Source organism: Molossus molossus, unplaced genomic scaffold, assembly GCF_014108415.1.
Source record: "Molossus molossus isolate mMolMol1 unplaced genomic scaffold, mMolMol1.p scaffold_m16_p_3, whole genome shotgun sequence".
Taxonomy (NCBI): domain Eukaryota; kingdom Metazoa; phylum Chordata; class Mammalia; order Chiroptera; family Molossidae; genus Molossus; species Molossus molossus.
In genome coordinates this window covers 110,673,721-110,688,225 of record NW_023425366.1, presented here as the reverse complement: position 1 = coordinate 110,688,225, position 14,505 = coordinate 110,673,721, and the positions used below count along the sequence as shown (strand labels likewise).

Genomic DNA, 14,505 nt, shown 5'->3' with positions numbered 1-14,505 from the left:
ATTCCTTTACAATAAGAACAACCCTCGCCCCAACTTTTCTGGGGAGTTTTCAGATGGAGTCTTAATGAAATCACTCTGTCAGTTGCAAAAAGAGCCAGGTGTCACCGGGCCAGGCACACCCTAGGGCCAGAGAGGAGGAAAATCCCATGAAGCAGAGAAGGAAAGTTGCTCTAGGATGTGGCCGATAGGGCACCGACCATCTGTGCCCCTTGTTCCGAGGTCTGTCCTCACAGGCTCACTCAGCCCCATGCCGGGGTATAGGTGGGTGGGGGAGGGGAGGGGCCTCACCCCTGTGGGAGAAGACCAGGGACAGGCTGCTCCACAGCAGCTCATCGTCCACCAGAGAAGTTAAAAGTACGAGCCCTGTGTCTATAGCCCCAGGCTCTGTGAGTCTCGGTCTCTCATACCAGTGCACGTGCATGCGAACGCACACACACACACGTGTACACACACACGCGCGCCTGTGGGGTGGTGTGTGTGAAGAGGACAGGTGCCAAGGCTCTGAGGACAGACGGCCTGGGCCTGAGGTGGGCGCTGCTGCACCGGAGCCCTGGTCAGGTTTGGTCCTGGCTGCTCCCCTTGCTTCTCACCTGTTCAGGTTGCCGGGCTCCCGGCTGAGGGCCCCGCTGAGATGGCCGCAGTCATCATTGCAGTTCCGAGGCCTTTCATAGTTAGGGTGTGCTTAATGAACCCATCCACTCCGCTACCTCATGAAGTGTCAAAGGAAAAGACATCTTTCTTTGATAATCCAGCGGAGACCTGTGTAACATGAGTGGTGACTTCTATGTGGTCCTTTGATTCACAAATCCAAGTCCTGTTACCTGGCAGCAGATGAGTTGTCTAGAGCCTAGGAATTATTTTCTTGGGTCACTACCATGTTAAGTTTTTAAAAATACATTTTGATTGGGCCATAACTCTGCAGTTCGCCCGAGTTCCCCACCCCCTGTTCCCTCTTGTACTTACACCCAGTGTGCTTTCCTCATTGGCCTGCTGTGGTCATTCAGGTCTGTGCTCCACCCTAAGGGACCCGCGGGCAGAGGACGGCAGCTGCTAAGCCAGCGGCTGGATGAAGCACACACATGTCCTCGTGCCACTCCCCATAGCTGTGTGAGACGTGACCGCAGGGGGACTGGGCCGAGGGGATACACGACCACCCTCTTGGCGTTATCTTTGCAACTTCATGTGAATCTACAAATACTTAAAAAAATGGGCCTCATGCTGCTGGGGTGGGGGGAGGGGTGTTCAGGAGCAAAGGACCTCTTTGGAGTGGCCAGTGTGCCCTCCAGGTGTTTGGTTTTTATTCAGAAGCAATTCCAGGGACCTGAAAGTGTTCATTTCCCTGAAAAGGCAAATAAGTTCATTGATACAAACTTGGCTGGGATGAATTTATGGCTCCCAAAGGTGTCACCCCGGTGGTTTGATATATTTTCATGGCTCCCCATCACTTTGATGCAAGTCAGATTTGCATTAAAAATCTTGACTTTCATCTGTTAGATCTCATGTTTAGATAGCCTTAAGACACCATTCAAAGACTGATTCAAACCAGAAGAACAGCAGCCACTTGAAACAGTCAGTGCTGGCCGCAGAGACAGAGATGAAGGGGGAGCTGAGGGCCGGCTTGTGTGGTGTGAGCAGGGGACAGCAGCCAGACGTTGACACGACTCACCTGCCAGCCGGCCAGAGTGGACCTGCCCAGTCTGCCTCCTGGGGGATGTTCTGCCATAAACTGTTGTTAAATTGTGCCACACAGAAATGCATATCAATTTCATACGACTTGAATTCACATATGGAGATTAGGACTAAGCTGGAATGATTGACAAGACTCTGGCTGAGGGAACCCAAGAAAATGATTAAATCCATGTACATTGGGGAATATCTTTTTCCACCACAAACCTTTTCAGGACTCGTTAGTTGTGTAGTTTCAGATGTGTGCCAGTCACATCACAGAGAGAGTGCAGAGACCTCTAGGAACATCCGCGCCAGGCTGTCTAGGGGGCAGGAGCTGATTACGGGCTCCTCTGTGCTTTACCCTCTCTCAAGCTTCTGAGATGAACCGCAGTTCTCAGGCGACACCTGAGTGGTGGCAGAGTCTGCAGTTGATGTGGATGTTCTTTCTGCCAAAATAGTGCAGAAAAGCAAAATACAAAGTACTGTCTTTGCAGATGGAGATGTAGTCTGATGTGCTGAAAACAGACGACAGGGCCAGCGACGGGCGGTCTCAGGGGTCTCCATCGAGTAGATTGTGGCATATTCATATCAAGGAATGGCATTTCCATCCACTACACTGAGTTAGACACTTCTGGTGGTGTCTAATGAGACAAACCTGGTTGCAGGAAAATTTATAGTGTGATACGATTTTATAAGGTGAATTAATTCTATTTGAGTGTATCAGGTTTGTAGTGACTATAAGAGCATGGAGGAAGGCATGGAATGTGTATATCAGGTTTTTAACATTGATTGCCACAGGGAAGGGGTGAATGGAATTGTAGACAAGGGAAAAAGCACTTCAAACGAAAAGTTAAAGGAGTGTGAACAATGTTTCATCCACACACAAAAAATTATATTTAGGACTTTGTGTGTGTGTGTGTGTGTGTGCGCGCGTGCGTGCGCTCATGCCTAGTGAGGGGTATGATAGACTAGTTATAAAAAATGTTGGGTTTGGTCCAGTTGGTGTGGCTCAGTGGTTGAGCGTCGACCCATGAACCAAGAGGTTGCTGGTTCGATTCCGGGTCAGGGCACATGCCCAGGTTGTGGGCCTGATCCCCAGTTGGGGGCATGCAGGAGGCGGCCGATTGATGTTCTCTCTCACTGATGTTTCTCTCTCTCTCTCCCCCTCTCACTTCCTCTCTCTCTAAAATCAATAAAGGAAAAAAAAATGTTGGGTTTGTTTTAAGGTGTTGGGTTTTCAGCTGATTTTTACATTTCTTCTTAAATGTGATCTAATTGAGTATTTTGCAATGAGCACTTCTACTTTTAAATTTATTTTTATAAGCATAAAAGAAACCTAATCTTAAAGCTCTTTCACTGTGTTCAAAGGCTTGCAGGCTTATTTACACCCTTTTGGGGGGAGCAGAAACAAATGTGGAAGAGGCACCTCTCTGGGGTATCTGCTGAGAAACCAAGTCCAAATCCTAAGGAGACGGAGAAAAGCTCTCCTGGGCCTTGGGGCCGAGAGGCCTGTTTTGGATCTTGGCCGTGTGCCTTACTTTGTGACCATGGTTGGAGACCTAATCCATGCCTTAATTCCTCGCCTATAAAATAGGGAGAATACTGTCGTGTCATTGTGCCTGACACATCATAGGCATTAATGAACATTTCCCCACTGAATGAAGAATGAGTAAATGAATGAGTGCTCGGTTTAGTGAGGTCACATATGTAAAGTCTGAGCTGTGTCGTAAATACTCAACCAGCGGTAGTTTTCTTTCCCTGATCCCCATGTCCTTGTCCTTAGCCAGGGTGCCTGGAGTGAATTCAGTAGAGGGGTCTTGTTGTAGCCTGAGTTCCATGCTTCACAGTACAGTCTTACCTGGGTGTGGATGTGGACCTTGGTCAATTGCTTCTCCTCTTTATGCCTCGTCTCTGAAATGGATGTTGTAATAGTACCTTGAAAGAATTAAATGAGATATCTAAAGACTTCACATTATGCCTGGCAAATAGTGAATATCCAATACATTTAGTGGTTAATAAAAATATTGAGTATTCCCCAGATTGAATACACAGTACTTGGTATGTGCTTCTGTAAATGGAGAGTGTATTACAGAGTGCCTGGCACAGAATAGGCATCTAGCAGATTGATAGATTCAAATAACTTGAGCATAGCACATGTCAGCATCCTGATTTTATGGGCACTGGAATCAGTTAGCTTATTTCCGTCACGAAGGAACAGTTCTTCAAGGCATTCTGCAAATGTGCCTTAGCTAACGCTGTCTTTTCCAGTGATGATCTCAGAAACGGAGAATGCATTATTATTTATAAGATGAACATTATGTGTTTTTCTTTACACAGATTCTCCCCTCCCCCCCCTCCTTTGGTCTAAATTACCAATTTAAAAAAATATCTTTTTTAACATTCTTGTACCTGCAGGGAAAATGAGGTGCTTAAAGTCCAGCTGAAGAAATATGTAGGAGCTGTCCAGATGCTGAAAAGAGAAGGTCAAACAGCTGAAGGTGAGGTGGAGACCAGCCTGGTGGGGAGGGGGCCAAGCCTTTGCATCTTTGTCACTCCTGTGCCTGGCGCATAGTCGACACTCAGCATGTGACAAACACATATGCAGATGAATTAGAAAAGCAGGATTCTGGAAAATTAATTAGATGGAAAACCCTGCTGTGTATTCTTGCTAAACCAATGTTGTAAGACTTTCTTGCTAGATTATTAGCAACAGTTATATCAATTTGTTTACTTGGGGAATTTTACATCTAGAGTCTTGAGACACCACTTACAAGGCAGTGAACCTTGCAGCATGATTACAAGCTCTGGACTTAGGCTGGCCGGGTTTCAGCCCCAGCTCTGCATCCGTTTCCTACCTCTCTGTACCTCAGTCTCTCATCTGTAAACGAGGGCTAGTTGACAGCACCTGCTTCACGAGGCAATCCATGTAGACAGCATAATGCCTACCACAGAGTAAGTACTGAGTACATTTTAGCCATTATTGATATTGTTGATCAGAATACAAGTGGATAGCAGAGTGATCACTTGACAAGATCTCATGAAATGCAGAAGCTGTATGCTTCCTCTCTCCGCAGTCTGGCTACAGTTTAACTGTCCCGGATCTTCTGACACATCTCTCAGGTCAGCCTGAAGAAAGGATATTTGACTTTGGCTGAAGTGTCTTGCAGCCTTCAGCCAACTGACCATTACAAGATTTTCTTAAACAGAAGTGAGCTTCTGGAGTCCTGGACATTTTTAACAAAGGGGTGGGTGCTCCATGCTCACAGGTCTTGGGAGTCAGCCAGACCTGGATTTGAATTCCACCCACTATAGCCTGACTTCTTGGGGTTAATTTGCCATCTGTGAGAGAAAACATCACATCAATGTCATGAGGTCGTTGTGGAAATTTACCAACAGCGCAAAGCTTCTCGTGTGGCCTCTGGCATGTTATAGGTGCTCAGTACATGGTAGTTATTGTTCTTGTAATAGAGGGATGCAGGGTTAGAATCTGGATATGACTTGCCTAGTGTTATCATAAAGACTCGGTTATTTTTTAAGCTTTTATATTTCTCCCAGTCTCAGCTTGATCAGGTTCAACATTTTGTTAATTTTTTTTTACAGAATAACATGCATTGCTTCATTCGTGGTTGGTCTGTAGGTTATCACTGCGGAATTACTTATTAATCATGGTTTCCTTTGTGGGCTCATCACCCTTTTCATACAGATATTGCAGTTATGGCCCCAAATTCATTTCATTCTGTGGAGTTATATTTTTGTTGGTCTTCCAACTTTTCACTCCTCATCTTTATTTCCCCAGCACCTGGCTTTTGTAGTCATTCATTCCATTCCTTACATGTTTTCAGTGAATAATATATGTCTAGTCCTGTACCCTGTCCAAGCAAGTTCAAGTCTATTCTCATTTGACCCAGTAACTCTGGGATGAGTATGTCTTTTCCTCTGTTTAAAAAAATTTGTTATTGGAGGCTCAGGAGACCTTACGGGACTTGTACGTGTGTCTGGGTGGAAATGAACTTGGGTCATTTTCCTCCAAATTCTTGGTTTTTTGCATTATAAAGTCCTTCAAGTTTAGTGTGCAGACGAATTATCTGGGGAGCCTATTAAATATTCTCTTCTTGGAGAAGAGAATTCCTTTCCTTAGGGCTTCTTTCAGTGGATCTGGGGTGCGTTTCAGATGTGCACGTCTGGGTATGTGCCCCAGGTGCATGTGGCCCGTGGAGCACACTGCCACCCTCTGAGAAACCTGCACGCACCCCTGTTCAGAACTTTGGGTGCAGTGAAAAATTTAAGCCTAGGATAAAAGGGAGCACCAGCTCCCTCAACCCTATAAAATACATTTCTGAGTAGGAGTATTTTTGGAGTGACTCCCTACACACGGGTACATGGCACCTACAACGTGCTGAGTTGTTTCTCATGGCAGCCGAGTTCCCTGTCCTAAGGCCCAGCCCGAATGCTCTGCAGCCAAAGCGGAGTAGGAGCCTTTTCAGGACAAAGTTGAGGTGGTCCTTTTAAGTTTTATTTTGATTTTAATTCTTTTAAATTGATTTTGAGAGAGAGAGAGAGAGAGAGAGAGAGAGACACATCAGTGTGAGAGTGAAAATGATCAGCTGCCTCCTGCAAGCCCCCTGCCTGGGATCAAGCCCACAGCCTGGGCCTGTGTCCTGACCAGGAATTGAACCGGCAAACGGGATGATGCCCAGCCAACTGAACCACGCCGGCCAGGGAAGTTGAGATGGTTTTAAGTGGATCAGAGTGAGAAAATGAAGCAGCAGCCCCTTACCGCTCTGTGTCTGACCATGCAATGTAAGGCCGTCTGCCGTGCCTGTGAGGCACCCTTTAGCGGGAGGTTTCTGTAAGAGCCCCCGAGTGTGGTGACGCACCGTGCCCGTCGCTGCCTGTTGAAGTCCCGCACTTCCCTCCTCTCGCTCCATGCTTGCTGAGCACCAGGTCCGTGTCGGGCACCAGGAAGCAGTCTCATGAAAAGGCACTCTTTCACAATTGCACGTGGGCCCTTTAAGAGCTTTACCTACTTTTCAAGGGATGTCATATGTTACTCAAGGAAATTGAGACGTGCTCCTCAACTGCACTGACTGAGTTTGTTGAAAACCACTGAGTATGTGTCCTGACCAGGCTGCAGCAGCTCGGGGTGTCCTGGCCAGGCTGGGTGGTTTGGGGAGCTGGAGGAGCAGGGCCGGGAGAGGATGGAGAAGGAGGGAGTCCTTTCTGAGCTATACTTTCTTTGGCTCCCGATGTTAAGGGAATGGCTATAGGGATGGGTACTGGCCTGCAAAGTTCCAACTGGAGTTCAGGAGCACTTTCCACACTATCAGCCTCTTGGTTTGAGGGTATAACGCTTCTTTTTCTCTTTTGGCTAAATGGTGTTTATGAAACTATGGACTCATCTGTAGGGAAAAGAGGGAAAAGTTATTTAAATTTAAGTCAAATGCCTTTAGGATCAAATAGATTGCTGAGAGCTACCTTGGGACCCTCACCTTCATTAGTCCATTGTTATTGTGGAAAAATGTGCCCAGGATAAAAACAAAACAAAAAACAAAACTTAAAATGGATCTCTAGAGTCGATTGCTGATAACCTTTAATTTTACAGCTATCAACTTTCAGTTCCCACCCTCTCCCCTGTTCAGAAGATCAGGATCTACTCAGTGTGGGGTAGGCTGGGGCGGCCTCATCCAGCGACGGAAAGGATGTTGGCCCTGATGTGGTCCAGAAGTGGGGTTAGGCTGTTCGCCGCTCAAGTCTCTGTTTCCTGGGTAAGGGCGGGAGGCTTCCCGAGAGCTATGCCTGCGCCTGCGTGGTCGGATCTTCCCCACCCCGGAGCTGTGGTGCTGTCCCACCCGCCGAAGCGGTGAGGCAAAGGCCCGTTGTGCCCAGGAGGAGCTGGCTTGGCAACTAAACTTCTGTTGTAACCCTGATTGGACATGTGATCAATCCTTTTGTCAAAGAATTTGGATCCCCCTCCCCCGCCCCCGGAGCCAATGTAGGGCAGTTGCTTCCGGAGGGCGAGCAGGAGGTCCTCTCCCAATCAGTGTGTTCATCTCAGGCATGTTGCCGAAGTCGGGAACAAGAAGTGTGGCAAGTTGGCTGCTTGCCTGGAGAGGCCTGGGGAGTAGGTGAGTCCCCCAGCCTCAGACAGCTGATGGGCTCTGTTAACGAGACTGACTCATTCTCTTAGCAATGGATTCACGTTAGCGAAGCACACAGAGTGGTGTACAATCAGAAGAGGGATTTATTCATCGTTCATGAGAAATAGAGCCAGTGGGTCAGCCACAAGGTCCACACCTGATGTTCAGGCATATCGTCCTCTGGGCTGATCAACCTGGGGCTGGAGTCTCACCTGATGGCTGCGTACTGAGCCAGAGAAGGGGGACTGGTTGAGTGGGTCACATGTTCAGTGGCTTGGCATGTCTGTTATGTGGAGAGGGAAGGTCTCTGGGCCTGGGCAAGCCCTTGGAGAGACACTGTCAACTTCTGGCTCTTCTCATGGCCCTTTTCTTACTTTTATCTGTGGTCCATCGGAGTTCTGAGGAGTACTACTTCTGTTGGATGTGGCTGATGTTGAGAGAACGCAGCTCTTCTGTGTGGTACTTATATATTTTCTATTTACCTTAAAACAGGTGGTCAGCAAATAACATTGTTTTAATTTTGAGATTGTCATTACATGTGGCTCGTCTTTCCCGCTCTCCAAGTTCTCTATAAGACATAGACGCAGGAATCAGACACACAGTGAGCAAAATAACATTTTTCTTACTGACGGTTGGAAGCTCCAGCTGGACCTGTCGCCAGAGTCACACTCCCTACACCCTACACTGTCACCCAGGTGGACCAGGGACCCCTCTTATGAGGGGTTGTTGGGTCTGCAGAATGATTCCACTCAGTGGGGACCGAGCAGGAAAAGAGACCATGGGAGTGTTTCACTTTGTGATACATCACCTCTGCCCAACTGAGAATCGCCCCGATTGGGGAGGAGGTGGACAGGGGGCGGAGGACGTTACTGTGGTGGGAGTCCCCTCGTGGGAACACGCTCCAGAATGGAGGCCCTTCTCCAGGGGCTGTGACACCTGCAGCTACTGAGATGCCTCCTGAGGGAGGTCCGAGGGCAGCAGGGCAGGGCAGGAACCTGTTCAGTGAGTGGACGCCCCCTCCATTGCATCTGACCATCTGGAGAAAGGTCGTGCCAACAAAAGGAAGGTTTGTCCCACCTGTACGAGGGTGTCATTCTCCAGGGGTGTCCCTTCATCCTAGTCTCCATATATGCCCCATGAAAACAGTGGTCATGGCCAAAACCTTTAGAAAACACTATGCATCCCCACATTCTTCCTGCATGTCACGGTGGACATCAGAGGACGAATAACTTCTGTGAGAAAAACACGGAGGACTCCCCCAGACAACAGACTTCGAGTTCTCGTGACCTTTCTGTGACTCAGTTTCTTCCTCTGTAAAATGGGAATTGTAACAGTACCTTTGTTATTGGGTTTGGGGAAGATGAAAAAGATTAATACATGCAAAGCACTTAGAAAATGTCTTGTACATAGTAGCCATTCCATAAATGTTGGGATAATTATTACTGTTATTTTTACTAGTTTGCTTCACCTCTCACAGCCCCTTTGATCATCATGCAATTAGGATTGAATTAGTATGTACTTCATAGGTGGTTGTCTTCAGGATTAAATACTAAGTGATGTAATTTAGATAACAGACATGCTTGGGTTAGAATCTGGGATCTAGGACATGCTGTGGTAGACAGAATAATGGTCCTCCAAAGATGTCTGTGTCCTAATCCCTGGAATCTGTTAATATTCCACTTTACCTGGCAAAGGGGACTTTTCCAATGTGATTGAGGTAAGGATCTTGAGATGGGGAGATGATCCTGGTTTATCCAGATGACACCAGTGTTCACAAGGGTCCTTATAAGAGGCAGGCAGGAGGGTCGGAGAGGGAGAAGATGTGGTAACAAGCAGAGGTTGGAGTGGTGAAGTTTGAAGATGAAGGAGGAGCCATGAGCTGAGGAATGTGGGCACCCTCCAATGGGCGGGGAGCCTTTTTCTGACGAGGGCCATACAAAATTATCAACTTAAAATTAGCCTGCTATCTTTGGTCAGGCTAATCTGGTGAGGCGTGTGATTCCCCCCCTCTGCTCTGATGGAGAAGACAAGGGCATGGATTCTGCCCTGGAGCCTCTAGAAGGAACACAGCCCTACTGGCACCTTGATTTTCGCTTGTAAGACCCACGTGGGACATCTGACCTGAGCTGTAAGATAACAAGTTTGTGTTGTTTTAAGCCACCAAATTCGTGGCAATTTGTTATAGCAGCAATAGAAAGCTAATATATCATGATAGTATTAACTATCATGGATGGACTTGAGGATCATCTTCATCATCATCTTATGGAACTTGTGATGGGGAGGTTGATATTTTGAAGGATGGGTTCTTTGGTCAGAGGTCTCCTGGTGGACAGACTCAGAACCTCAGGGGGAGTGGGGCCGTTGATTTGCAGCCACACCTGGGATAGTAAAGCCCCCTGCCCTTCCCCCACACTCCTGCATGGTCTGCCTGTCTGGTCAAGCAAGGGAATTCCTTGCCCCAGTCCATACTCGTCTCAGCTTGGGGTTGCTGGTACCAGTGCCGGGGGATGGGTCCTGTCACCAGCCTTCTCTAGACAGTGCAGTTGAAGCCTCCACAGCTGTATGGTTGTGGCCCCCTGTCCAGTAGACCATTGGCATTACTTTTTAGGTGTGGACATTGGTGTCATGTGTGGCTGGGGAGGCTGGTTTCTCTGAATGTCCCATGGGTGGACATTCTTATGTAGGTCTTTCCTGCTAGACAGAAGCCTACTAGGTGTTGGTCTTCTGGGCTCTCCTAAGAGCATCTGCCTGTGAATCAGAGCTTGCTTTCTGTACTAAGGAAGATCTCCTCCTGCCAGGGGCAGCCGAACTTGGCGTTCCAGAAGGACAGGGGTCTGCCCTGGTCGCGTGACCTCCGTAGTGTCAGGTTCCACTTGCTCTGGTTTTCACCTGACTTGTGTCCTCACTCAGCGTCAGTCCTGTGACAGAGGTGGGCTCCACCCTCTGCCCTGCACTGACTAGCCGGCCGCCCTCGCTGGGTCTCAGGGCTCTCGTAGGCTCTCAGGAGGAGTTCTTTCTTCCTGTTGGGCTGGGAAGGCTGGGGATGAAGCCATCCCAGAGAGAAGCTGGGCTGAGAGGCAGGGAGGGACTGGTTCTGATCTGGACCTTTGTGCCCTCCCGTCAGCTGATGTGATCGTCCAACTCTGAACTTGTTAATGAGAACAATAACTACACCAATCCCCCTGCCCCTGTTCTCCAGCTTGAGTGGGATTTTTAAAGCTCATGTGGTCCATGGCAAACTATTAGCTCTTTACTGGGTATGGAGTCCATCCTGTCCTTGTGAAGGGTGTTATTTCTCCGGAGTCTGTCTTTCCAAGTGTGCAGTGTCTGTTTGTCGTGAGGCCCTTCCTTTCACCCTCCCTCTTATTCGGTACGGTCCACTGTCATCACCTGCCCTGGCCACCGAGCTCTGTCCTCGAGTGACGGATTTTAAGGCTGCAAGGTCTTGTTGGCATCCCCATTTAGTTACTCTGCCGCAGGCTCAGGGACGGGGGAAGAAGAAATGGGTTATTGCTAGTGGGAGTCATGGGGGGGGGGGAGGTAGACTGGGAGGAACTTGACAGATGAGGGAGGCTTGGGAGCAATTTTAAAAGAGTTGATTCTAAGAAACAAAAGAAGTAAACAAACCAGGAAGTCATAAACCTCTCACGTGTCCTGTCTCTGCCTGCATGTGGCGTGCTCCAGGATCCCGTTCCACACTGCATGTACCTCATGCTCTCGCAAGGGGTCTCGGTTTCCCTCAACCTCGTTAAGGAGATGGTTGGTCATGGGTGAGAGGGTTCCTAGGCTTACATTGTTTCAGCCTCCATCAGTTTGGCTTTGGGCTACCTCCTCTTGGGTGGCCTCATGTTCTTGGCCCAGGGAGCACAGCATCTGTTTGAGGCAGGCTTCCTGAGTCATAAGGAAAGCGAGCTCTTGACTGTGTGTGTTTGTGTCTGGTTCTAGTGGGCTCAGCATGGAGCCTCATGGGAACATAAACCCAATCCCATCATTCTGCTGTGTAACACCCAGTGCACTTTTTGGGGTGTTCTTCAGGGCAGATGTGATCTGGCGCTTCCCCGAGTTCTAGCCCCATCACTGACCACCCTGGCCTTCAGGCTAATGCCTACCTCAGGGCCTTGGCAATGACTGCCCCTCTCCTGGCTGCTCCTCCCTCCATCTCCACGTGGCTGAGTCTGCCTTGCCTAGCAGGTCTCTGTTTAGAGGTACCCTCCTCGGACCCTGCGGTCTCACGTGTGCCCTCTGCTTCTTTGTCTGTTCCATTACTTCCTTTATTGTCAGCACAGCACTTACCGCTATGTCACAGTCCTTTGGGTGTTCATTTCCTTCCTTCCTTTTTTAATAAATATTTTTTCTTGCCCTGGCCAGTTTGGCTCAGCAGTTATAGCGTCGGCCTGCAGTCCGGAGAGACCCGGGTTCAGTTCCCGCTAAGGGCATGTACCTTGGTTGCAGTTTGTCCCCGGCCCTGGTTGGGTTGTGTGGGTGGCAACCACTCAATGTGTCTCTCTCATGTCAATGTTTCTCTCTTTCTCCCTCTCACTCTATCTGAAAAAAAAAAGGAAAAATGTCCTCGGGTGAGGATTGAAAAACATTTTTTTTTCTTTATTTTTTTTCTTTTTTTCTTTTTTTTTTTTCTTTTTTTATTTTTTATCCTCACCCGAGGATATTTTTCCATTTTTTGTACAGATAGAGTGGGAGGGAGAGAGAGGAAGGGAGAGACAGGGAGAGAAACATCGACGTGAAGGGACACATCGAGCGGCTGCCACCCGCACGACCAACCAGGGCCGGGGACAAACTGCAACCGAAGTACGTGCCCTTAGCGGGAACCGAACCCGGGTCTCTCCGTACTGCAGGCCGATGCTTTAACCGCTGAGCCAAACTGGCCAGGGCGAAAAACATTTTTTTTTCTTTATTGATTTTAGAGAGGAAGGGAGAGGGAGAGAGAGATAGAAACAGCGATGAGATGACTGGCCCCCTCCTGCATGCCCCTCATTGGTGATCGGGCCCACAACCTGGGCATGTGCCCTGACCGGGAAATGAACCGGTGACCTCTTGGTGCCTGGGCCGATGCTCAGCCACTGAGCCACACCGGCCGGGCTATTCCCTTCCTTCTTTACTGTCTACCCCTCCCTGCACTCTGCAATCCACAAGAGCAGGGACCTTGCCTGTCTTCTCCCTGCTGTGTTCAAAGTGCCTTGCACGGTGCTTGACCCCATGGCATGTACTCCATACATATTTATCACATGAATGGGTGGAGATGTGGAGGAGCTGCCAAGCGACCTGGCCTCCTGGCGTTGAGGTGGTTGAAGGCCTTGGCCGCGTGGGGAGCTCAGCAGTCCGTCCGGCTGTGCCGTGTCCCTCGGCACTGCTGCTTCAGGTGTCGTCTGCTCCCTGTGACTGCAGTTAGCACATGGCTCTGGTTCCCCATGGGCGCACCATTCTTGACCAGAAGAGTCAAAAGATCCAATTTAATCTGGTTTAAACAAGACAAAACAGAAGTCTGGGAGTTCCATCTCCAGGGAAGGCTTGATCCAGCAGCTCAGACAATCTCAGGACTAGATCTCCCCCCCCCCATTTTTCAGCTCGCTTGCTCTCTCCCCCTTTCTTCTCTCTCTCTCTCCCCCTCCACATATTGGCTGTGTGCGCTGGTAAACGTTTAACACCCGCCCCCTGGGGAGAAGAAGCGCTTGCTGATTTCCGTGGTGTGAACGTGCCCCTGTGGCTGATTCCAGGCCGCCATCGCAGCGTCACTGAGCGCGGAGCCGGGCGGATGCACGGGACGCCCCTGCGAGCCGGTGGGCCCGGCCCGGCCCCCACGTGCTTTGGCTGCGCTTGCAGGCAGGTGTTCCCATGCTGGCGAGAGGCTGCCAGCAGCTCCCAGTCAATCTTCTCACCGCTCAGTGGAAGAGAGCCTCCCTCCCCACCAGTCTCCTTATGGACCACCCTGCCACCTCTCCCACTTAGAGCCCTGCTTCTTAATCTCGGCTCTGTATTGAGTCTCCTGGGAGTTAAAGATCCCAGTGCTTGGCCCCGAGGAACCACTGCCTTGGAGGATGTCACTGTCTGACTAATGGAGTTCAGGGTCAGCCAGGATGTTACAGATGTGCCGACACTCTGATTCTTGGCCAGCGCTGCACGTCTCAAGTCAGTCAAGGTTCCTTTTTCCCCTTCAGTTCAGATTTGGCCTCAGAGCTCGCCTCTCCAAACACGTTCCACCAGTTAAGAAAACGGGGTGGGGGTTAGGGGCCTGCAGTGGAAGCTGTCACCATCGCTGTTTGAGTTAATGTGGCACTTTACTGTGCGTACCCCACTCCCACCCCCGCCCCGCAAGGATCCGAAGTGAGAAGTGAGCGTTAGCCACCTTTCACCTCTCCTTCCGCTGACACAGGGCCCTTTCCATCCCCCCCACCAACTGCTCATCAGGAATCTTCGTCGCAGTCGCCCTTGTCTCCCACATGCCCCCACCGGACCACCATCCGATCCTCTCTGCTCACCGATTCCTCTCCTGGAGATGCCACTTGCCTTACCCTTGGCCAGCCCAGATGCTGCACTTGGTGGGAGAGCCCCCTCTTCTCCTGTCACCTTAAAGGAATCCACCCACTCCGACCTTTCGGTTTCCTAAACCGTTACACTCATGATGAGCAGTGACCAAGGTCTAGCGCTGGACTGTTTGCTCCCACGAGGGAGTTTGCGGTCGTCT

The 14,505-nt window shown here is 49.5% G+C and overlaps 1 protein-coding gene across 19 annotated transcripts in view; it reads left to right on the top strand.

Moving 5' to 3' along the window:
- SNX29 (sorting nexin 29) overlaps window positions 1–14,505 on the top strand; it is a 526,970-nt gene that overhangs the window by 199,826 nt on the left and 312,639 nt on the right. For 15 of the 19 annotated variants that reach the window (XR_004961818.1, XM_036280935.1, XM_036280938.1 and 12 more), the window contains exon 15: window positions 4,084–4,166. The exons of 1 other annotated variant lie outside the window; for it this stretch is intronic. Coding sequence is in view for 16 of the 18 variants with exons in the window: in XM_036280935.1 (XP_036136828.1) it covers window positions 4,084–4,166 (83 nt within the window). In the remaining 2 variants the exon portion in view is untranslated. Of the gene's footprint in view, window positions 1–4,083; window positions 4,167–4,419; window positions 4,621–4,742; window positions 4,899–9,782; window positions 9,903–14,505 lie in introns of those variants that run through there. 3 more of the 19 variants (XR_004961819.1, XM_036280952.1, XM_036280950.1) reach the window with 3 other exon arrangements.